This window comes from Rhineura floridana, chromosome 20, assembly GCF_030035675.1.
Source record: "Rhineura floridana isolate rRhiFlo1 chromosome 20, rRhiFlo1.hap2, whole genome shotgun sequence".
Taxonomy (NCBI): Eukaryota; Metazoa; Chordata; class Lepidosauria; order Squamata; family Rhineuridae; genus Rhineura; species Rhineura floridana.
Window position 1 is genome coordinate 19,604,394 of NC_084499.1, and position 24,559 is coordinate 19,628,952.

Sequence of the window (24,559 nt, forward strand, 5' to 3'; positions counted from 1 at the left end):
GGTAAAAAACTTGAAGGATCTAGCTAATAACATTTTGCAGGACGCCCCTACAACTTGGTGGCAGTGGCTTTGGAGTTGGCTGCCCACTGGATGGCTAAGTCAGATTCTTAGATATGCTATTCTTTTACTCATTTTAAGTATAGGCTTATGCTGTTTTTTACAATACCTTTTCCAGACGTGTACACCTGTTGCTCCGCGACCATTACGTAGCAATTACTTTTTGCTAAAAAATAAAAAAGGGGGAGATGTGGGGTGGACTGAATGAACAGCATACGTTGGCAAACCACGCTGCTGTTCTCAGTACACTATCTCTCAAGACATTGCGATCTGACCAGTGGAAAAACAGGATGTGGTTAACTTTATGGCTGTAAACGATACTGACATCTGTAGTGGTTAAATAACTGCCTGCATATTGCCACGTAGATAATGCTGTTGTACTTTGTATGTACGTGATGTTATACAATAGTTAAAGGTCATAGGCTGTTTATGGAGACAAAATAATCCACGCCTCCAGGCGGAGGTAAAATAAAAGCGGAGACCAGAATTACGAGGGGGGCTCCGAAATTGAACTCTGGTCTCACCGTGTCTCACTGTGTCGTGATATCTACAACATACAAATACGCACACATTTTTGCAAGCAATTTCTCCTAATGTAATGCGTTTTAGGGTGCGGCTTTCACTAATATTTTTATGCATGCTTTCTACTGAAACATGCCGTTTTGGAAACACTGCTTGGAGAAGAGCGCCACAAAATTCTGCACGTTGTAAAGGATGCCTGCGTTTTTGGTTTTCCTCCTGCTTTGGAGCGCTCTGATTTGCTCCCTGTGCTGTCATCCTGGGGGTTCCCCTGGAAACCTAAAGGAGGAGCAGGGGCCATAGCTCAGCAGCAGAGCATCTGCTTTGCGTGCAGAAGGTCCAAGGTTCAATCCCCACCCTCTCCAGGTTGGGCTGGGAAAGTTTCCCTGCCTGATACTGTGGACAGCCGCTGCCAGTCAGTGTACGCTGTTCTGAACCAGTTGGTCTGAGTCAGTATAAGGCAGCTGCCTGTGTTCCCATTTGTTGGCGTGTTAATGCTGTGAACGCCCCCATCTCACGCGCAGCTTAGACACATGTAAATAAAACCTTGTATCACAGAACGTAGGAAGGTGCTTTATACCAACGCAGGCCGTTGGTCCATCTAGCTCAGTACTGTCTACCCTGACCGGCAGCAGCTCTCCAGGTCGCCCAGCCCTAGCTGGAGATGCTGAGGATTGTTCAGGACCTTTTGCATGCAGAAAAGATGCTCTACCACTGAGGTATGGCCCTTCCCCTAGAAAATGCCACTAGTCTCTAGTGGAGCTCATTCAAAGGAAACCAACCCAATGGAATCCCCTCCCCAAAAAAGCCTCTCAACACTCTGAGATTGGTGTGCACTTAGTATTTACACAAACCCATGGAGCATATTCTTGTCCATTGTGAGTCTAAAAACACGAAGAAGTGCCATCAACCTCAGCAGGATTTACTTCTGAGTGAATGGATTTAGGAATGCAGTATTAGTGAAATGCATGAAAACCACCGCTAATAGATTTACCATGGAAATATCTATTTTGAACAACAAGAACACAAAGCTTAAACACTGCAAACAAGCTCTCTCTCTTGCTCTAATGAGATTGTAATGAATGCCTTTCAATTCTCCTTTATTAATATTGCAGGATTTTCCTATGCAGGTCGACATTTTGTGATGATCCAGCCCAGTAAAAATGTTGGTGAGTGAATATTCCAAATGCATCAGAAAGCTTGATTTTTACTGATGCCACAAAAAAACCCAACCCACCAGATGGGAATCTGATACCATCACAGGCCTGAAAGAAGGATGCTATTTAGGGTGCAATAAAACAAGCATTTACCTGACCAAATGGCTCGACACTGGCAAACCAATGTTGCGGTGATGATTTGGGTTGTTAGGAATGTACTTTCCTATTTGTGGAGGCAAATTCCGGAAGAGAAGCCTTCGAATTTATTTTTTAAAAATAGTTTGTTGCACGGAGCTGGCTGTAGCTGCAACTGCATTTTTTGCATGTATGGAATGGAGCAATGGTCAGAGTGCCAGATCAGGTGGACTCTGATTCAAATCCATGAACCTCACTGAGTGACCTTAAGTGAGTCACTAAGGCTGAGGGCGAAATAGAGGAGCCTGGGGGCTGCATTTGGCCCCAGGGCCTGAGGTTGCCTCACCTGCTCTAGATATTGGGGGGGGGGAATGGAAATGGACTGCCTTCCAAGTTGATTCTGACTTATGGCGACCCTATGAACAGGGTTTTCATGGTAAGCAGTATTCAGAGGGGGTTTACCATTACCTTCCTCTGAGGCTGAGAGGCAGTGGCTGGCCCAAGGTCACCCAGCGAGCTTCATGGCTGTGTGGGGATTCGAACCCTGGTCTCCCAGATTGTAGTCCAACACTCTAACCACTATGCCACACTGGCTCTAGATATTATTGGACTGCAATTCCCAGCAGCCAGTGTGGTCCACTGAATTTAGTAGGACTAGCTTCTGAGTAGACACCTTTAGGATTGTGTTGTTATTTGTTTTATATTTATCTGCCTAGGTTTTCCCCAGCCACTGAATTTGGTGCCCCATGTATTTCATAATTCTTACTTGTGGTAGTTACGCATGTTGACCTTAGGATCTGGGAGACCTGGGTTTAAATCCTCCACTCGGCCATGAAGCTCACTGGGTGACCTTGGGGGCCAGTCACCATCTGTTAACCTGACCTACCGCACAGGGTTGTTGTGCGGATAAAATGGGGGAGGGGGAGAACTATGTACATCACCTTGAGCCCCTTGGAAGTAATAACATTTATATTATTTATGTATATTTGTATTTGTTATTATGTCATTATAAATCATATTGCATCTGTTATTATAATGATGTGGGGGTGATGAATGGATTTCTGTTGTTGTTTGTGCATACGGAGTTTTGTAAGCCACATAAGATATTTTTTCTCTTTAATATTGACAATCACCACTAAGCTGTTATCAATATTAAACTGTATTCAAAACAAAAATGTTTGTTTGAAGGGCGGCCCTCCCTTCGCCGCCCGTTCCCAACATGGCCGCCGCGCGCCCCTTTTCCCCACGCTCAAGATGGCCGCCCGCCACGCCGTCTCTTGCCCTTCTCCAAAAGGGCCTCAGCCGCTTCCCCCCTCCCTCGGAACGCCGAGGAGCTTGCCCTTCTAAAAGATGGCGCCGGATCCCTCCCGCGGAGGCTCCGCCCACCTCCGCCAAGATGGCGCCGTCTAGTGGAAGCGGAGCGAGGAGCTGAAGAGCCAGCGGCCGCCGCCGCCGCCGCCGCCGGGGATGCCCCATGCCGGCTGGGTGAGGTCAGTTCCGGGGTGGAGCAGGCCGCTGGTGCAATGAGGGTGTGAGGGGCAAACAAAAGAAGCCCGAAGGGACCCAGCCGGGAAGGTGCTGCCGAGGTGGGTGTGGTGGTGGACCGAGAGGAAAGTGGGGGGCTTGGAGACTGGCTGGGAATCCGCCGAGGGAGGCCGGGGGGGGGCAGAAACACAGAGGACTAGTAACCTAGCTTCATTTGATGGCAGGGAAGGAGGGGGACACGTCAGCCTGGCAGGATGGAGAGAGGTATGCCCCCTCCCCCCGCCTTGCTTATGGAGTGAAGGGGTGGCATCGGGAATCTTGAGGGCTAGTAACCTCGTGTTGGTTTTTTGTGGGGAGGGTACGCGGGCCTCGCAGAAGGGAGAGGAGGATTTCTCTCTCACCCGCACTGTTTTTTGAGTACTGGGGTGATGGGGGGGGCGTCTGGGCAAGAGGAAGGGCTCAGGAACCTAGAGGACTAGTAACTTTGTTTTGGTTTAGTTACAAGTGGAGAGGGGACTTGGGTCTGGCAGAATGGAGAGGAGGATTCTCCCCCCCCCGATTTTCTTTTTTGACTATAGGGATGGGGGGGGCGTCTGGGCAATTGGGCTGGCTCAGGAAACTAGAGGACTACCAGCTTTGTTTTGATTTAGTTATGGGGGGATTTGGGTCTGGTAGAAGGCAGAGGTGGATTTCCTCCCCCCACACACACTGCTTTTTGCTTCTGTGCAAAGAGAGCAGGCTCAGGAGCCTAGAGGACTAGTAACTCTCCCTGAGTCAGTGAAAAGTGATGGGGGGGGGACTTGGGCCTGACAGAATGGAGAGGAGGACTCCCCTGCCCTCCGGCATTGCTTTTGTTGTATTGAGGTGAGAAGGGGGCGTTTGGGCAAGAGTGTAAGCTCAGGAACCCAGAGGACTAGTAGCCCGGTTTTATTTGATGTTAATGAAGCGGGGGCAGGGAGAAGAATGCGGGCCCGGCAGGGTGGAGAGGAGCATGCATGCTTTCTGCTTGTGAGCTTTGGGGAGGGGCGCTGAGAGTCTTGTAATGATTTTCCTGCTTGTTGTGGCAATCCTGACGCTGTGCTAGAAGCTGTATGCTCTCTAATTGTAGTTTTGTTGCTGCGTTTATTTTTCTTATCTGTTGTATTTCATTGCATTACAATTTGAATTCCACAGAATTCAGAATGCAATACAATAATATAAACTATAAGGAGTAAAATTAGCAGCATAATAATGTATTTCAAAAGGTATTTAATGGAGTGATGTGCTGTCTCCAACCACAAACCCACAAAAAGGCCATGGACCGCCTGAATGAAGCTCATGAACTGCAGTCTTACGGGGTCAGAGGGCAGACGGTCAGAGAATAAAGTGTGTGTGTGGGGGGGTATGCACGTACATGAAAGGAGTTTCTAGGGGAATTGGGCAAAGGGGCTGGGACTTCGAAAAATTGGGAGCTTAACCTTTTATGAACAGCCTGTGTGACCCGGCCATCATCTGTGCGGCTTGCAGTGGGGTGGGAAGGAAGGCTGACAATTTGGGAAAGAGAATTGGAAAAAGTGGTCTTCCCCAGAGGTGTGCTATGGGAGAAATCTGGAACTGGAGGTGGACTGGGGTTTAAGCAGCAGAGGGCTTGCCGTGTGCATTGAGGGCAAGTGATGGACTGGAGGTGAGCTGGGCTGAGGTTCAGGCAAGCTTTCCGTGTGCATCGAGGGCAAGTGAGGGACCGGAGGTGAGCTGGGCTGGCACTCAGGCAGCAGAGGGCTTGCCGTGTGTATTGAGGGCAAGTGAAGGACAAGGTAGGGCTTGGTGTGAGTGAGTGAAGGCATTAGAAGGAGGGAATCCACAACCAACCCTGGAGATCTACTGTGGCAAACAAGCTTTGCACATTCAGGACGCAGATGGCAATTGAGGTTTTAGTGTGGGCACTGAGGGCATGTAAAAGAGGGTCTCTACAGAGAGAGCTTTGCTTTTGATCAGGGAAATAGTGGGGAAGGGACATTTGGAAGGTGGGAGGCGGAGAAGGGTTTGGAAGGCTGGTGGCAGAAGAACAGCCACCTTTTTTTGGTAGGCCCTAAATTTATTGGGAATCTCCAAGGGGAGTGGGATTCCTTGGCTGCTTTGTATCTCTGGCGCTTGTGGGACTGGGCAATAGAAGGTAAGGGGGGTAATGAGGTGGCAATAAGGAAGGGAGTGGAAAGATTGGGGTGTTGCAGATGGGAAGAAATTTGGGGAGAGGGCATCTCAGGCTGTGGATCTCAAAGATGGGGAGGTGAGATATGACTTGTTGAAATGTATGGGGCTGGAGAGCGTTAGGGCTGAGACAGTTTTGAGAGGAGCCCAAGAGTTGCCCTACTTAGAGGAGTTGAAGGACGCAGAGTGAAAGGGGCCTGAGAATGTGCTTCAGTGCCAGGCAACCCTTGACAGGTGAGGGCGGAGAGAGAAGGACCCTTTGCTGTATGTGTTGCTGGCAACTAAGGGTTGGCAGGCGGTAAGTGAAGGCAGACCAAAGGAGGAGATGTTTTTTGTGACGGGGTTGTTAAGCTGATGCCTGGTTGGCAGGAAGCACTGATGAATCAAGGTGTGAGCCAGTCAAAGGAGAGCCAGAGAAGGCGCTTGTGGGTGTTGTTACCATGTTCCTAGTCCCTGCCATGAGAGTGAATAGGGAGGTGGTGGGATCCCCTTTGCTGGATATCTTCAAGCAGAGGCTGGACAGCTATCTGCGGGATATGCTCTAGCTGTGGATTTCCTGCTGTGAGCAGGGGGTTGGACTCGATGGCCTACAAGGCCCCTTCCAACTCTATGCTTCTATGTGTGGCATAAATGGAGAGGGAGGGTATGTGGCAGAGGACTGCGCAAGGAGGTGAGGGATCAAAAAGAAAGTGGGATGGTATGCTGATGAGATTGGGGGGGCGGGGGGGCCCTTCTGCTAGCCGGAAACTGGATGGATTTGCAAGGAAACGTTTTGGCAGAGGTCGGGTGTTGCAAAGGGAAGCAGAGTGCTCGGGTGGGGATGGAAGGAAACGCCTGACAGAAGGGGTGGGTGGGAGAGGAAAAGATTTGGGTGTGGGGAGGCCAAGATGACAGCAAGAGAGGGTTGTAAGGAAGTTGGGGAGAGGGATTTTTGTACTCTTGCTCCAGAGCTGGCTTGCCTTTAAAGCCCTTAAGCTTGCCGGTTGCAGTGACAACAGGGGCAGGGAGAGAGTGCGTGTTTGTGGGTGTGCCTTCCTGTCTCTTGCAGAAACCCTCACCTCCTTGAAGGGTTATGGGATGTTTCCATTTGCACGGAAGGGAGTCCGGGGTGAGGTCTTCTCGGGGTGCGGGGGAAGAAAAGGAAATGCTGGCAAAAACGCGATGGTTCCAGGAAACTAGACAAAGTGGCCTTAAGGCAAGGATGGGTGAACTATGTGGCCTGTTTAAATGTCTTTAAATTGGAGCAGAGCTTCAGATTCTCTGTTGCCTCATTCTGGAAGCATGGATCTATTACTTTGGGGGGGTGCTTCTTTAACGATTGCCTGCTTTATTTTGAAGTTTTGTTTGTGCAGTGTTTTAGGCCGCATCCACACCATACACTTAAAGCACTCCCCCCAAGAATCCTGGGAACTGTAGTTTACCCCTCGCATAGGTACAGTTCCCGGCACTCTTAACAAATGACAGCTCCCAGGGTTCTTTGGGGAAAGCCATGTGCTTTAAATGGGATCTCTGGGTGAAGGGTGGGCATTATTTCCCCAACCCTGGCTTATAGTTGGATCCTTGCATTGAGCAGAGGGTTGGACTCGATGGCCTTATAGATCCCTCCAAACTCTACTATTTTAGGATTCTGTGTATAGCCACGTCGTCACCCAGTGAAACTGATGGCCACTTGGTTCAGAAGTAATTGTTCATACGGTACAGAATGGAATTTGCTGTCCTCAGTTGCAGTCACAGCCACAGCTTTGATGTCTTCAAAACACGATTCACGGAGGAGATGAGGTCTACCAACGAGCCTCACTAAATTGAACCTCTGTGTTCAGGTGCAGTATACCTCTGAATACCGGTTCCTGGGTGAAGAACAGCAAGGAAAAGGGTAGAAATGTGAAGGCCTGGAAAAATTCTGAAGGAGGAGGGTTTGCAAGAACAAACTCCCAGGAAAATCATTTTTTCCCTGGAATTTTCAGGTTATTTTCTAGGCTTTCACATCTCTAGGAAAGGGGCCATAGTTGAGCAGTGGAGTATCTGCTTTGCTTATAGAAGTTTGCAGGTTCAATTCCTGGTGTCTCCAGGGAGGGCTGGGGAACGACTCTTGTCCGTCCTGATGGGCAACGGTTCTCCAGGGTTTAAGACAATATGCAGCTAGATAATCTAGTAGTTTGACTTGGTGGAAGGCAGGTTCCTCTGTCCTCGTGTCCTGCGTGTGGGATTCCCGAAAGCATCTGTTTGGCCGCTGTGGTAAACCGGAGACTGTGTTAGATGACACTTAAGAACATCAGAAGAGCCTGGATGCTGGATTGGGCCAAAGGGGGGGCATCTAGTCTGGCCTCCTGTTCTCCCAGTAGCCAACCAGATGCACATTATGGGAAGCCCGCAAGCAGGACCTGAGTGCAGTAGCAGTACTCCCCTCTCTGGCTGTTTCTAGCACCTGGTACAGCATCACCTTGGCCCAATGAGGCTGCTGTGACTTTCTTATGTCTGTTGCGGAATTTGGAATATAGGCCTGGTTTTAAGATGGCATGCAAGTCCTGCTTGCTATCGCTGAGAGCCTTTGCAGGATCAAACATTGCAACTGAGCGTTCAGTTTTGTAACCTGGTCCGGGTTAAAAAGGCTGGGGGAAGGTAACAAAGGCTTCTCAAATCTCAACACGTTGCATCTAGTTTGCCCCATTGACTGCTAGGGGGCGGCTTTAAAAGAGGGCTTGACAAATTAATGGAGGATAAGGCTATTGCTGGCTGCTAATGCATATGCTCTACCTCCACTGTCTGAGGCAGTCTGCCGCTGAATGCCAGTTGCTGAGAACTGCAGGTGGGGAGAGTTGCTGTTGCGCTCAGGTCCTGCTTGCGGCTTCCCATTGGGGCATCTGGCTGGCCACTGTGAGAACAGGAGGCTGGCCTACATGGGCCCCCTTTGGCCTGATCCAGCAGGGCTCTTCTTAAGTAGGTTGGTTGCGATAGGAGAACCTCCATGCCCAGGGGCAGTCTACCTCTGAATACCAGATGATGGGGAACAACAGCTGGAGAGCGCTGTTGCATTCAAATCCTGCTTTTGGGTTTCCCACTGGGGCCTCTTCTTGGCCATTGTGAGAACAGGAAGCTGGACTAGATGGGCCACTGGCGAGAGATTCCCGAACACACCCTGTGGCCTCATCTTTAAGCTATATCTACAGACCAGTTTTGAGAATTGCAGCTTAAACATGGAACCCGTGTAGGTGTAAAAGCTCTGGGCCCATCCTGCCCCATTAGTTCTCAGGAACTGTCCTGTTACGGCGCTGGCAAAGGTGTTCACTCTTGGTGACAACAGTGTGTTTTCTTTGGGGTTCAGGGCTCGCCCAGGGCAAACTGCTGATCTTGTGCTTAAGAAGGCTTGACCGGTAAATTCCAGAGCAGTCACTCCATTAAAGACATCTTTAATTGTTTGCATTTTCATCAGTTACTGGATGCATGATGCATAATGAAAAATAACATATGAGTAAATGGAAAAACTTGCTTTGTTTTCAGGTGTCTCGAAAGAGGCATTTCCTCCTCTGTGTGTACCTCTTAAGATGATAATTGGTTTTTTAAAATCAGTATTTGCACTGAAAACACTTTTTGTTTAGAACTGTTGCCTGATTTCCAAGGAGGGGGTCTGTTTATTAAAATAGGAAGCTGCCTTACACAGTGTTGGACCCTGGGTACATCTAGCTCAGTGGGTGTATATAGAAAACTTCCACATGGCTGGGTGCGGCCTCCCTTCACATCTGTTGCCGCACCCACTTCTGTCTCCAGCTCCGCCCACTGCTGGCATGCATGGGGGAATGCGGCCCTCAGGCTAAGACAGGTTCCCCACCTTAGCGACAGAGCTTTGATTTGATCCAACAGAACTCTTTTTGCATTCTTACAAGGCTCCTCAAGCGCATACATATTGCTGAGCTGTCTTGTACACTAAAAATGCTATGATGACTATTGGGGAAAGGCCGTTGCTCAGAGCAGAGCTGGAGATGTGGAGAGCTAGAGAGCTGCCGGTCAGTGTAGACAATACTGCACTCAATGGGCCCAGGGGTCTGACTTTGTATAAGGTGGCCTTCCTATTTGGGGTAGACTCCCCCTCCTCGCTTTGCCCTCCACCAGCCAAACTCAACCAGCTTTTGCAAATCCATTTTGTGTGTGTGTTTTTTTTAAAGGAAGCTGCTCCTATGGCGTTTGGGCAAAGCCTCCCTTCAGCACCCGCCCAGGATACCACTCTCGGAGGCAACCTCGATCTCCAGCACCAAGGGCTGAAGTGGAGATCGCAGATCCCAGCTGCAGCGTGCAACGGCCTACCTCCGCTTCCTGAAGGGCTTCTCTGGGGATGATGTGCTTGGTAATGCGGGGGGGATTATTGTTGTTGTTGTTGCGAGCGAGAACGCGAGCGAGAGAGCGAGAGAGCGCGCCTCCGGGCGAGAGGGCAAAGCCGAAAAGAAGGGAAAGAAATGTTCTTGCGTCTCATGACTGCTAAGGCGTGACGTGAATGTGGGAACTTGAGTGCCATTCATTGCATAACAGCTTTTAAGCTCAGGTGGGGAAAGTGAGCTCGTCGTCACGGCATCTGCATTCCCCGCCCCTAGCAGCTACCCCAGGGCTTGCTGCTCCTGGCTTTCCTGCCAGGTGCTTTGTGATGCATCTCTTTCTCCTCCAGAGTGTCGGGTGCGACATGAACGTCTCTGGGAAGTGGGCCCTGCAGTTGTGCCTTCCAGCTGCTGCCTGTTAGGGCAAGGTGCCTGTTGGGCTCTTGCTAGGAGGAAGGGTGGGGAATAAATCAAATCAATCAATCAATAAACTGGGCCCAGAGACCCTCAGACCCAGTGGCAAATGCAGCCTCCAGGCCTTCCTGTCAGCCCCTCGGGGCTCTCCCTATACAAAAACCCGTCTTAAGACCACCCTTTAGGCTCAGGCCAGTGCCCCTTCCTGTCCAGCATCCTGTTCTCACAGTGGCCAGCCAAGATGCCCGTTATGGGAAGCTCACAAACAGGACCTGAGCGCCATGGCAGCTCTCTCTTCACTTCTTGAGTCCCAGCAGTTGCTATTCGGAGACGGGCATGCCATTGGATCAAAGCCTTTTCCTGTCAAGATTGTGTGTTGGTTGTCGTGGACCGATCTCCCCACATAAAATAAATTCACACACAGGCGTCTTCCAGCCTCCGACTATGCAGTGTAGCCACCGTGGCTAGTAGCCACTGCTAGCCTTCTCCTCCATGAATTTGCCTAATCCTCTTGTAAAGCCTTCCAAGCTGGTGGCCATCACTGCCTCCTGTGGGAGCGGATTCCAGAGTTTAACCATGCGCTGTGGGATGAAGGACTTCCTTTTGTCTCTCCTGAATCTTCCAACGTTGGATGTCCGTGAGTTCTAGTGTTACGAGAGAAGGAGGAAAAGCTTTTCTCTCTCCCCTTTTCCCATGCCATGTGTCATTTCATGCACTTCTGTCATTGCGCCTCTGACTCGCCTTTCCTCTAAACTAAAGAGCCCCAGATGCTGCAGCCTTTCCTCACAGGGGAGTTGCTCTATCCCCTTGATCATTCTGGTTGCCCTTCGCTGAACCTTTTCTAAGGCCGCGGCCCTCACTGGTGCATCTTTGCACTCTCCCTTTTTGCCTGGCTAGGGTGCATCCTTGAACTCTGTCCGTGCTTCTGGCTTGCCTGGCCAGAGAGGAGTGTGTGTGAGTGTGGGTATAGACAATAGCCTACCGTACAAAGGTAGAATGCACATTTGTTGCTCCGCCCACTTCTGCCTCTGGTCCCACCCACCATTGGCATACGGCCCCCGGAAGGTTGCTCAGAAGTCAGTGAGGCCTTCAGGCTGAGAGAAAGGTCCCTCACCGCTGGGGTAGACGTTGCTGGTCTTCAGGGAGCTGTGGTCTGATTCGTATGTGCTGCTTCGGTGGCCTCTCTGCGCCTGGTCTTCGTTCCCTCTCTTCCTTCCTCGCAATCCTCTTTCTGCCTCTACCTCCCCAAGGTAGGCATCTCCCCTAGGGATGTCCCAGCCGTGTCTTTTAGTAGTCATGGAGTCATTAGTCAATTAAAGTGTTGACTTTAATGAACCAATTAACAGTTTTCTTCAGTCAACAGGTGCTAACTGGTAATGACAAGATGTTGTATTGATTTGAAAGCAGGATTATGGCTCTCTGCGCAGCATGACACTCAAAAGACGGACGAAGAGAAATCAGTGCCCCGCTCTCGCAAAGGTGTGGCGGAGCTAGTTGTAAATTTTAGCTTCATGTGAAGCTGGAGCTGAAACGAGGTTTCTGTCTGGGAGCCAGACAGCCCCTTTGATTTCATGCTGGTTTCAAACTGTACTGGAGATTTAAACAGTTCTGGGAGATGCACCGGGAGGCACCTGCCAGAGCTGTTGAACCTTCCCAACCCCCTTACTAAGAGAACATGACCTCAAATGAGATCTTGTTCATTTGGTTGGTTGGAATTGGCTGGCAGATCTCCGTGTTCGCAAGGATTTATGACTCCCAGTTGTTTAACGATAATAACAATGTGAAGCCTTTTTTTTTCTAAATTAGCAGTAGAGGCTTTAGTGCGGGGCTTTGAGGCTCCGCATGAAGGAGAGGTAAAAAAAGTTTTAAAAGGTAGTGCTTCACTTTAAGGACATTTTTAGTTTACGTACTTGCTCTGGTCCCATTGAGTACGTTAATGCGAGGTATTCCTGTATGCATTCCTGGGCTGAAAATGAACTCGGAGGTGCCTTGTCTCTTAGTTCTAAGTGCACGTATTTTATGCTGTCTGGTAAACCTGTGCTTCTAGTAAAAGCAAAAACCCCAGACTAGTTCCTGTAAGCCTAAAACCTACTGGCTCCTGAACTACAACACATACACTACTCTTCTGGGACCGCAGATTGCAGCAGGGAGCTAGTAGACTGTGCAGTCTTCCAGTGGTAGCTCTCAAGGATTCCTTAGGTTCTGCAGATGAATGTCTGGAAGCATCTGGTCTAAAAAATGTGCTGTCCTTGACAATGCTCCAGGCGAAACACTCCTCACTGTTCCCAGCTGAGGAAGGGTGGCTTAGATCTCCCCCCCCCCCCAACACTTTGCAATCTGGGTAAAAGTGGTACGTTTAATGTCACAATTGCTGGATTTTAGAACGCTTGGCAAATCGCGTTCTAGAATTCCCAGTCTCTGAGAAAATTGGAGACGAGGAGGTAAGCGTATATCTTCCATGTTAAATAATGTTTACTTTTTTATTAAGTCATCGAACACCAAGCAGTCGCCAGGGAGCTTGCTTTAAGATTCCATCAGATGCCCAGACGAAGAAGGAAGTCTTAACATGGCACTGCAAAGATATTGGCATCCGGCGGGCCTCACTTGGGAGAGCATTCCACAGGCAAGGGGGGGGTGGGGACGCCCGGAAAGGCCTTCTCCTTTATTTCCACCCCCTGAACGTCTCAATGATGGGACACACAGATACAGGGCATTGCGTGATGCGCATAAAGTCCAGGTATACTTTTGTTGGGAGATTGGCCCAGCTGTCTAGCAGTTTGAGGAAAACTTTGGCCCTCCAGCTGTTGCCGAACTACAACTTCCATCAGTCCCAGCAGAGATAACGAGAGTTGTAGTTCAGCAACATCTGGAAGCCCTAAACTTCCCCACATCGGCTAGACCTAGCGTAGGCTTGTTCTGCTGAATGCCTTCCTCACGGATATAAATGCACATTTCTTCCTGCCTCCACTTCCCTTTCTCTGTTGTTTGCCTTGCATTGAGTTCTAAGACTGTAAGGGCCTTGGGGCAGGGATCTGAACTCTTGTACTCTTGTCAAGTAGCATGCCTGTTGGAACTGTATAAAGGATAAGCCGTTGCTCTCGGGAGCAGACAAATCAAATAAAACTGCCTTTTAATCGTGAACGAGCCTGGTTTGGTGCAGAGGAGCAGCGTCTGCGTGCGATGATTTTCATCCCCTGCGTCCCACGGGTATAGCTCTCTGCTTCCGTCAGCACCTGCGCTGCCCTCCTCCTTGCTGTCCTGTCCTTGAGAATACCTGCTTTTCTCTCCCAGCCAACGTGCAAACGCTGGCCTTGGCCAGGAAGCACGGGGTGTCCTGAGTTATCCATGTCCATAATTCATAAGCAGGCGCTGCCTGCCTGGTTTGCTTTCACATTGCATCACTCTCCCAATGTGCCTGGCTCTCTCTCTTGCACCGCCTGCTGTCATGTGGACTTCTTGGCTGCTGCTTCAGCACATCTCCTGTTCCTTCCCAGAAATCAGCAGGATTGGACCCCGTGTGAGAGATGGGGGTGTGTGGCTCTGCTTTGCATGCAGAAGGTCCCTGGTTCAATCCCCGTCATCTTCAGTGTTTTTTTTTTAAAGAATCTGGTAGTGAAGTTATGAATTTTTTTTCTGCCTGAGACCCAATGGCAACTTTTGCCAAGCTGGCTATCCACTCAGATGCCAGCACTCGAGTGGGAATCGGCTGAGGCATTTAGATGATGAATATCGTCATAATCATGCAGCCTTTTCCAACCAGTGTGCCTCCAGATGTTGTAGGACCACAACTCCCATCTTTCCTGACCATTGGCAATGCTGGCTGAGGCTGATGGGAGTTGTGGTCCAACAACATCTGGAGGCACACTGGTTGAGAAAGGCTAGAGCATAGATTTTTGAATGAAACTTAAAAGACATCAACACAGCATCAGAAACGTTTGCTTGAAGATAGATACTGGTTGTTAGACTTTAATACAAGAATCAATCCCATGCTTGTTTATTCGGAAGCACGTCAGATTGTGGTCAGTGGGACTCGCTCCCGAGAAAGTGTGTATATAAGCTTGCAGCCTAAGGTCACATCCACGCCCTACATTTAAAGCACATGGCTTCTTCCAAAGAATCCTAGGAACTGCCATTTACCCATCGCAGGTTCCCAGCTTCACAAACCACAACTCCCAGGATTCTTTGGGGGAAGCCATGCGCTTCAAATGTATGATTTGGATGTGACTTTAAGATTGGTATTTAAACTCTTTCCGAGTCCTGCAGGAGTTTTCCATTTTGGCTTATGTAAGTTGCTTTGAGTCCTTTTTTTTGGGGGGGGGGTTAAAATGGTTATTAAATGTATTTTTTGCTAAGTGCCTCGGCTGATTCCCGCTTGAGCGCTGGTGGCAGTGCGAATAACAAACAGCAGTGGAAATCCGGGAACACAGAGCTGTTGTGCAGATGATTCAGCTGTCTGAGACAGAGATTTATAGCAAAGTGTTTGGGGCAGGAGGGGATGTGCTGGTCCTTTTGCTGACAAGCCAGACCCATAGGTGCAGATTTGTCTTAGCCGGCTCTCATAAGAACATCTGAAAAGCCTGGCTGCTGGTTCACCCCAAAGGGGGCCCATCTAGTCCAGCTTCCTGTCCTCACTGTGGCCAGCCAGATGCCCATTATGGGAAGCCTAAAAGCAGCGCCCGGGCACAACCACAACTCTTCCCTCCTGCGGTTTCCAGCAGCTGATATTTAGACGCATACTGCCTCCATGCTTGGAGATTAGACAAATTCATGGAAGATAAGGCTATATGGCTACTAACCCTGATAACTGTGTTCTGCTATCGGAGGCAGCATGAAGTTGCTGAAAACTGCATGAGGGGACAGTGGTCTTGTGTTCAGGTCCTGCTTGTGAGCTTCCTATATACATCTGGTTGACCATTGTGAGAATAGGACGCTGGACTAGATGGGCCACTGGCCTGATCCAGCAGGCCCTTCCTAGGTTAAAACACAACCATCATGGCTAGTAGCCGCTGATGGCCATAGAAAGCCCGCAAGGAGGATATGAGCGCAACAGTGCTCTACCCATTTGTGGTTCCCAGCAACTAGCATCCTATCGCCGACAATGGAGGGAGAACATATCCATCAGAGCTAGTAGCCATTGATAGCCTTCTCCTTCATAAATTTGTCTAATCCTCTTACTGAAAGCCATCCAAGTTGCTGGCCATCACTCCCTCTTGTGGGAGTGAATTCCATAGATTAACTATGCGCTGTGTGAGGAACTCCTTCCTTTTGTCTGTCCTGAATCTCTAGTGGGTTTCTTTTGTTAAAATGGAACAGGCTGAATCCCGCATGATTGATTGCCTACAGGATCTAGAATAATGAAAATGGATGAAGAACATCAGATAGCATTGTCAACTCTGTTGTTAAGCGTTGAGTCGAATTGTCCATGAATAGGAACTTTTTGTGGCAAGTGTTACAGTTTGTCAAAGGATATTGCAATGGATTACGCAATTGGTTTTTTAAAATAATACAGTAGGGCCCCGCTTTATGGCCCTTCACTAATGTGGCGGTCCCAATTAGACACAATTAGACTAAAGCCCCACTCATATGGCGCTTGTTCTGCTTTTACGGCGGTTTTCGGGCGTTGCGCGCCATTCTATTAAATGAGTTTTGCTTTTCAGCAGTTTTCGCTTTTTGGCGGGGGTCCAGAATGTAACCCGCCGTATGAGTGGGGCCCTACTGTACTTTGAGAGGTGTAGGTTTATTTATGCTTACTTAAAATTCTAAGCAGGGCATAACATAAAAACATTAAAACCTTATCATCAGGACAAAAATACAACATCAAACCAGTGAAAGGGTTAATGTAAACGCATATATAAACAGGAATTTGGGACATTTAAAGAAATCAAAACAGGGTTCGACCCTACAGGTCAGGGAAGGTCTGGGCAAAAAGACCTTTTTGCAAGGCGTCTAAAGCAACTGATGGTGCATGTTGCATCTCGCAGAGGGGAGGGCATTTCATAGCGCAGGAACTGCCCTGTTTCAATGATATTTTGTGGGATGCAGTGCCCCAGTGAGAGAGCCAGTGTGGCGTAGCAGTTAAAGTGTTGGACTACAACCTGGGAGACCAGGGTTCGAATCCCGACATAGCCATGAAGCTCACTGGGTGACCTGGGCCAGTCACTGCCTCTCAGCCTCATGAAAACCCTATTCATAGGGTCGCCGTAAGTCGGAATCGACTTGAAGGCAGGACACTTACATTTAGTGCCCCGGTGCGGTGATCTTACAAGTGTATACAGGGGCAGGCAGACTTTCCATGGTTATCATATGGTTGGTGATGGCCTTTGGCTGAGCAATAAAGATTTGTGATTTGAGTTGAGTCCCTCTGAGGTTGTCTTGCTCCTTTAAACATTTTTTTGAGATCTTTTTCTCCCTTTCTGTCGGGGAGAAAACTTTACGTGAGTTATAACTCCCACTTTGACCAGCCTTCTGTTTCACCTTTGGGGATGAAGCTAGCTGAGCCTGTTATGTTTGAATTTCTCTCTGTTGTGGTGACATCAATTGTCCATTTGAACCTGAGAGTCTTGACCGATTTCTGGGCTGTGCTTGTGAGTCTGTGTAATGCTGCCGTCTCCGTTTGTCAAGACTTTTGTGAAAAGATTGAGAATTGGCTTAGCTGTGGCTCTTTTACATGTACCCCTGTATCTTTGGTCTTTTCCAAAGTCTTTTGAGATTTCTAGTTGCCGAGACAACTTTTCCTCAAGAGAGCTAGCATTGCAGAGTTCTTTTCTAAAAAGTTATACACTCACACACACACGCTCAGTCTCCCGTGAAATCAGTTTCCCCTGTTTTTGGAAGCCGAGGAGTTTTTATTGGTCAGTCTCTTGTGCCAGGACAAAAAAGGCTTTGTGCATTTCTCTCTCTCTCTCTTTTTCAGGTGGCGCATTTGAGAAGCTCACTGGGGGCAGATTCAGGCAAAAACAGCTTTTCTGTTCGCTCTCTGCCCACCTCCTTTAGCAAAGAGAGATGTGGTTTTCTTTAAGACAGATCAGGATCGTGTAGAGTTCTTAATTCCTTTTTATTATTTCCATTGGGTGTCAAAAGAGGTAAGATTTTATCCGGGGGCGGGGGTTGGACAGGGAGAGCTAAGGCAATTAGCAAATTTAAATTAGAAATTAGAATCAAAAGTTCAGAGACTAAATCAAAAGTCCCAAACAAATGCAGACTCCACAGCTTGAAATTCTAAGAGATTCTGGAGTCTGTAGGGAAGGGAAATGATCTTTTGAACAACAGGGAAGCAATTCTAATGGAGTAGCTGGACTTCCTTGGGACAGAGGAAGAGTGACTCAGATAGATTTTTTTTACATAACTTCTTAGCTGTATTGAAAACAAGAGACATTTTAATGATTCTCTTGACCTTGAGAATGAAAGATGCTATTTTAAGGAATATGTGGAGGTGTGAGAGGAAATTGGTTGCAGAGGGGGCCAGGAAATGCTTGCTTCTTCAGATGGTGGTATGAAATATTAAGCTCAGTCCTAAATGTAAATAAAGCTGATGTTTGCAAAGGTCTTTTAAACTGTTGAAATCACAATCTGCTGGTTCCCCCCCCCCCCGTTTTTCGTTTCTGTATGTGGTGCAGCATGGGTTTTTTTTAAATCATAGTCTCTGCAGGGGTGCACAGATCTAGAAATGCCTGCCATAGTGTTAACAAACCATAGGATGTGGCTTTTCCACTTTGATTCCAGTGGGTATTTCCTTGCAACCCAAACCGGGTTTGGCTTAAAGTTTCTAGTCCTCGTCACTGCAAGAAACATACTCATCAATATGAGGACAGTGCGTGCCAAAAATCAAAACCATTGTAGGGAATGGATGTAATAGTGCTTGATAATTTTGCTCCTCCTTAGTTGAGGTCTAGATTCTAGGCACCTGTGACTTGCCATTACCCCCTCCCCAAGGATCACAGCTTCATGTTAACTAATCTAACTACCAACCAACCCAGCTTCTGAATTCAGACAGTAATGTGGATTAGAGTCCTAACATTTCCCCAAATTGGGTTCATTGAAATGGTGGTAAAAATCCCTCACCGCTTGTGACTATTATATAGACTGCAGTCCCATACATGTTTTGCTTGAGAGTAAATCCTTGCTTGCTGTAAGCTGTTCAGGGGTAGCTACTCCTCATGAAATTACCCTCAGTGCCTAAGAACATAAGAGCATCCCTGCTGGATCAGGCCAAAGGGGGTCCATCTAGTCCAGCATCCTGTTCTCATAGTGTCTAATCATCTCTTAAAGCCATCCAGTGCCTTTTGTGCAAGGCCCTGTTCTTTTCCCTGCCCCCATAGGTCTAATTAATCAAAGGTTTCGCAGGTTTCCTGTCCTCATGAGTCCTTTGGAAGCAGGAGGATTTGCGGTGCCCCACAAGTGCCAAGGAACAGGAGATGCCAATTGCCTGAATCATGGTGCAGCTTCTGTTATTGTTTCTGGGGTGGGTGAGGTCAGCTGTGACTGTCAATGAGTATTTGGCTAATGGCTTGGCTAAGCTTCTTGGACTTTAAGCTCACTTTTTCTGGGTAGTCTATACTCAGGAGTATTCTCTTCTCCCCCCCTCCTCAAGCCAAAGGTGTTTGTCTTCATTAGGAATGGGGGAGAGAGTCAATTCCTGTTCACATTTAAAGGCGAATCTGTCAAATGAGCACTTTCCCAAGCAATAAGAGAAAAGAAATGGAGTCATCCTTGGAAATTCATACCTATCTCAATTTTGTTATGCAGTTTATTTATTATATATTTATTAAATTTATATCCTGCCATTCCTCCCAGTAGGACCCCAGGGCAGCAAACAAAAACACTAAAAACACTCTAAAATCATAAAAAAAGACTTTAAAATATATTAAAACATCTTTAAAAACATGTTAAAACCTCTTTAAAAACATTTTTTAAAGGTTTAAAAACGTCTTAAAAAGCAATTCCAACACAGACTGGGATAGGTCTCTCTTTAAAAGGCTTGTTGAAGGAGGAAGGTCTTCAGCAGGCACCAAAAAGAGAACAGAGATGGCTCCTGTCTAATATTTATGGGGAGGGAATCCCAAAGGGTCGGTGCCACCACACTAAAGGTCCGTTTCCTATGTTGTGCAGAGCGGACCTCCTGATAAGATGGTATCTGCAGGAGGCCCTCGCCTGCAGAGCGCAGTGATCGACTGGGTACATAAGGGGTGAGATGATCTTTCAGGTATCCTGGTCCCAAGCTGTATAGGGCTTTGCACACCAACACCAGAACCTCTAGCCAGCCAGTGTTTACAAAAACGTATGCAGGCTTGCATAGCGATGATTATGTTAGTGAAAATTTTATTTATTTATTAAATTTATATACCGCCCGAGTAGCCGTAGCTCTCTGGGCGGTGAACACAGGAAATACAATAAAATCACACAGTATAATACAACAAAACTAGTAAAAACAGCACAATAAAAAAACAATTACAGCATATTTAAAATTCAGTTAACTTAAATTAAATTAAGTTTGAATTGGTTTAGTCCCTTTGGAGTATCCACATTGCGACTGCCCAGCCTGGCCTTCGGCAGGAGCCCAGCAGCCACAGCCCTTCTTCAGCGAGCACTGCCAGGCGGCCATGCAGGCATTGGCGACAGCTGTAGCCAGCACTTACCCAGGCATCACCGTTGAGCCCCAGTCTGCCTGCCAGGCCCCTGCTGCTGTCTCCTTAGACCATGGCAGATGCAACTGAGAGGCTGAGCTGGAAGTTGCTGAGGAAGGAAGCCCTGCCAGGTCCTTTCCACGGAGCGCAGCAAGAAACTGGTGCTGTACCTGGCTGAGGTGGAAAAGCAGGACAAGTACCCCGGAGCCGATTCGCCTCCTCTGCAAACGGCGAGGTGCTCTCGTCATCAAGCGAATATACCACAATGCATTATATTAGGAAAAATGGCTTGCAAAAATGTGCGCATGAGTCAAAACTGCAAAGAAAGTGTTTCTTACGAGGAAATCACACCAAAATGCTGATGAATTTTCATGAGTATTTTTTTAAAAAAAAAAACAACCTGCTGCAGAAATCTGGAGAACTGAATTTAAGAGTGGAAAAATGAAAAACAGAGAGGACCGCAATGGACAGAGCTTTCCACCCTTAGCCTTCATTCTCGTTTTCTCTCTGCCATCATTTTCACTATCTGACTGCAGTTGCTAGGTCGAGCCAGCAGAAGTGATCCCTTGGCATCCAGTTATCTTAAATCTAGCAAAACAGCATCACGCAAGGTACACAGTGGTGAAGTGGAGGCCTTGCTTGTTTGCTGGATTTGGGTTCTTTTGCTGGATTTCCTCCTCTCTTAAGTTGCTTTTGTACCTGGAAGCTGTACCGGTAGGATTTATGCCTGCTACCCTGCTGCCTATATGGCAACTGTTCTTCTCTGGCTCCTGCATTAAGCAGACTGTCAACATAGTTGGTTTGAAAGTGTTTTTTAGCTGACGTGGGAAGCTGCTTAATACAGAGACAGGCCAATGGTGCATCTACCTTAGTATCGCCCACACTGACTGGCAGTGCCTCTGCAGGGTAGAGATGCATATGCTTTTTTTAAAAACTTCAGATGGCAAGCACCATCTTAAAAGAGGCATGCTGTCTCTTCTCATGGGAGGAAAGGCTCTTCTAAGATGAAAGCCTCAGCTCAATGATGTGGGTTTTCTGGGAAAGATTACGGGTGAAATCCCATGCAGATGAATTTTATTTGCGTGGGGTAACTTGCATTGGAAATGCAGCATGTTGAATAATTTGGGAAACGTTTGGAACTAAAATGATCGAGAGGATGGAGCCACTCCGCTGTGACGAAAGGTTGCAACCTTTGGGGCTTTTTAGTTTAGAGAAAAGGCAGGTAAGAGGTTACATGATAGGAGTGTATAAAATTATGCATGGTGTGGAGAAAATAGAGAAAAGTTTTTCTCCTTCTCTCATAACACTAGAACTCGGGGGCAGCCAGTGAAACCGAATGTTGGAAGATTCAGGACAGACAAAAGAAAGGCCTTCTTCATAGTTGAACTATGGGATTTGCTCCCACAAGAAGCAGTGATGGCCACCAACTTGGATGGCTTTGAAAGAGGATTAGACAGATTCATGGGAGGAGAAGGCTATAAGTGGCTACTAGCCATGATGCCTATGTTTTTCCTCCATTATTGGTGCTTCTGAATACCAGTTGCTGGAAACTGCCCAAGGGGAGCGTGCTGTTGCACTCAGGTCCTGCTTGCGGGCTTCCCAGAGGTATCTGGCCACTGTGAGACCAGGATGTTGGCCTTCATGAGCCACTAGCTTATCTTACGTCCTTAATACCTAAATTTTTGCTGACATCTCCTGTGTCACGCACCCACAGAGGCCTTCCATGGAGCTCACTGAAAACAAACTTGAAAGTGCTTGGTTGCAGTGTCCGTGTGTGATGCCCACGACAGTTTCTCTAGTTTGCAAGCTATATGCCCACAGGCTCCAGTAAAGATTGGCGACTCAAGAGTGGCCTGCTTCTGTTTTTGTTGTTCTCATGTGGATTTGGTTTTTTTCAGTCCCAGCGGAGAAGCCTCCTGCCAGGTAGGAGTGGCCATCCGGAGAACGTGTCCTTTTTGATTTTAATCTCGTTTGGCTTTGCCTCCGCTTCCTGAGCTCATGGAAATAAGGAAATAAATAGCAAATGCTTTGGAGGTGCAGAATTGCAGTTTGCACAGAGGCCCGAGCTCCTTTGTCCCTGGTGCCTGTTCTTTTGCAAAATAAATAATAATAATTGGAAGAATAACCCCCAAACTCTTGTGATTTACATGCACATATGCGCAATGTCATCTGTTTTCTTCTGCTTCTTTCAAAGTGGGTTGCTGTTACTAGAGAGAACATAAGAACATAAGAAGAGCCTGCTGGATCAGGCCAGTGGCCCATCTAGTCCAGCATCCTGTTCTCACAGTGGCCAACCAGGTGCCTGGGGGAAGCGTTTTGCATATTACTCACTTGGAGCCACGGGGCAAACTACCAAGGCAAGCTACCATATCTCGGTGGCTCTGCGCCATGCAGTTACCGCCTGGAGCAAAATCAGACTATTAACAAATTCCACAACCTTCCCCTACATTGGGAACAACAACCGGTTTTCCTGCTTCTTGTAGGAGGACTTAATTCTGTGCTGTGGAACTTGCCTTGGATTTTCCTGCTGTGGTTATGCTTCCGAAATGCCCGCATGTTACAGAGCCCTTGCTGGCCTCAACCAGAAGTTGGGCATTTAGTATCGCTGGTTGTGTGCAGTGGGTCACTCTTCCAGCAGAGATTTGGCAGGCATCTTTTTATGCTGTCGAATCGCAGTTGGAATTAAATGTACAGTTATTTCAGAACCATCCTTTTGTTGTGACGTAATCCTAGTCGGTTTCAGAATGAAATGTGCCATTGTTTCTTGGTAACATGTACCTCTGTGCTTTTCCCCCATTCCAGGTGAGCCATGATTCCGGTCACCGAATTACGCTACTTTGCCGATACCCAGCCGGCGTACCGCATCCTCAAGCCCTGGTGGGATGTCTTCACGGATTACATCTCCATCGTGATGCTGATGATTGCGGTGTTTGGAGGGACGCTGCAAGTCACCCAGGACAAAATGATCTGCTTGCCTTGTAAATGGGTTACCAAAGATGCTTGCAATGACTCCTCCAGAGGCTGGCCAGTGGCAACCCTGGACACCAGTTTTTATAACTCTTCTTTAGCACCAGCTGTGGGCACGGGGCCGACAGGGATCAAATACGACCTCGACAGGCACCAGTACAACTACGTGGATGCAGTATGCTACGAAAACCGCCTTCACTGGTTTGCGAAGTATTTCCCTTACTTAGTGCTGCTGCACACTCTGATCTTCTTGGCTTGCAGCAACTTCTGGTTCAAGTTCCCGAGGACCAGCTCCAAGCTGGAGCATTTTGTCTCCATTCTGCTGAAGTGCTTTGACTCCCCTTGGACGACAAGAGCTCTGTCCGAGACGGTGGTGGAGGAGAGCGACCCCAAGCCGACCTTTGGGAAGATGAATGGCTCCATGGACAAGAAGTCCTCCACGGTCAGCGAGGACGTGGAGGCCACGGTCCCGATGCTGCAGAGGACGAAATCTCGGATCGAGCAAGGGATTGTGGACCGGACGGAAAACGGCGTCTTGGATAAGAAAGAAGGAGAACAGGCCAAAGCGCTCTTTGAGAAGGTCAAGAAGTTCCGGACGCACGTAGAGGAAGGAGACATCGTCTATCGCCTCTACATGAGGCAAACCATCATCAAGGTGATCAAGTTCATCCTCATCATTTGCTACACTGTCTATTACGTCAACAACATCACCTTTGACGTTGACTGCAAAGTAGACATTGAGAGCCTGACTGGCTACCGCATGTACCGTTGCGCTCATCCTCTCGCCACCCTCTTCAAAATCCTAGCGTCCTTCTACATCAGCCTGGTGATCTTCTACGGCTTGATCTGCATGTACACGCTCTGGTGGATGCTCCGGCGATCTCTCAAGAAGTACTCCTTCGAGTCCATCCGGGAAGAGAGCAGCTACAGTGACATTCCCGACGTCAAAAATGACTTCGCGTTCATGCTGCATCTCATCGACCAGTACGACCCCCTCTACTCCAAGCGCTTCGCTGTCTTCCTCTCCGAGGTTAGCGAGAACAAGCTCAGGCAACTGAACCTCAACAACGAATGGACCCTGGAGAAACTGCGCCAAAGGATCACCAAGAACTCCCAGGACAAGCTGGAGTTGCACCTCTTCATGCTCAGCGGCATCCCTGATACAGTCTTCGACCTCCTTGAGCTGGAGGTTTTAAAGCTGGAGCTCATTCCTGACGTCACCATCCCGCCGAGCATCGCTCAGCTCACCAGCCTCAAGGAGATGTGGCTGTACCACACGGCAGCTAAGATAGAGGCTCCGGCCCTTGCCTTCTTGAGGGAAAACTTGAAATCCTTGCACATCAAGTTTACGGACATCAAGGAGATCCCACTGTGGATTTACAGCTTGAAGACTCTCGAAGAGCTCCACCTGACAGGAAACCTGAGTGCAGAGAACAACCGATATATCGTCATCGATGGCCTGAGAGAACTGAAGAGGCTCAAAGTCCTGAGGCTGAAGAGCAACTTGACCAAGCTGCCTCAGGTCGTGACGGACGTTGGCGTGCACCTCCAGAAGCTCTCCATCAACAACGAGGGCACCAAGCTCATTGTCCTCAACAGTCTCAAGAAGATGGTCAACCTGACGGAGCTGGAGCTCATCCGCTGCGACTTGGAGCGCATCCCTCACTCTATCTTCAGCCTCCAGAACCTCCAAGAGATTGACCTCAAGGAC

The 24,559-nt window shown here is 48.3% G+C and overlaps 1 protein-coding gene across 4 annotated transcripts in view; it reads left to right on the top strand.

Moving 5' to 3' along the window:
* The first annotated feature begins 3,215 nt into the window (after positions 1–3,215).
* The window catches only part of LRRC8A (leucine rich repeat containing 8 VRAC subunit A), a 31,087-nt gene continuing 9,743 nt past the window's right edge, over positions 3,216–24,559 (top strand). The window contains exons 1-3 of one of the 4 annotated variants that reach the window (XM_061603932.1): positions 3,216–3,358; positions 9,701–9,879; positions 22,684–24,559. The exon at positions 22,684–24,559 is cut by the window's right edge and continues 288 nt beyond it. In XM_061603932.1, the coding sequence (XP_061459916.1) occupies positions 22,691–24,559 (1,869 nt within the window). In that variant the 5' untranslated portion in view covers positions 3,216–3,358; positions 9,701–9,879; positions 22,684–22,690. The other 3 variants (XM_061603931.1, XM_061603933.1, XM_061603934.1) reach the window with 3 other exon arrangements.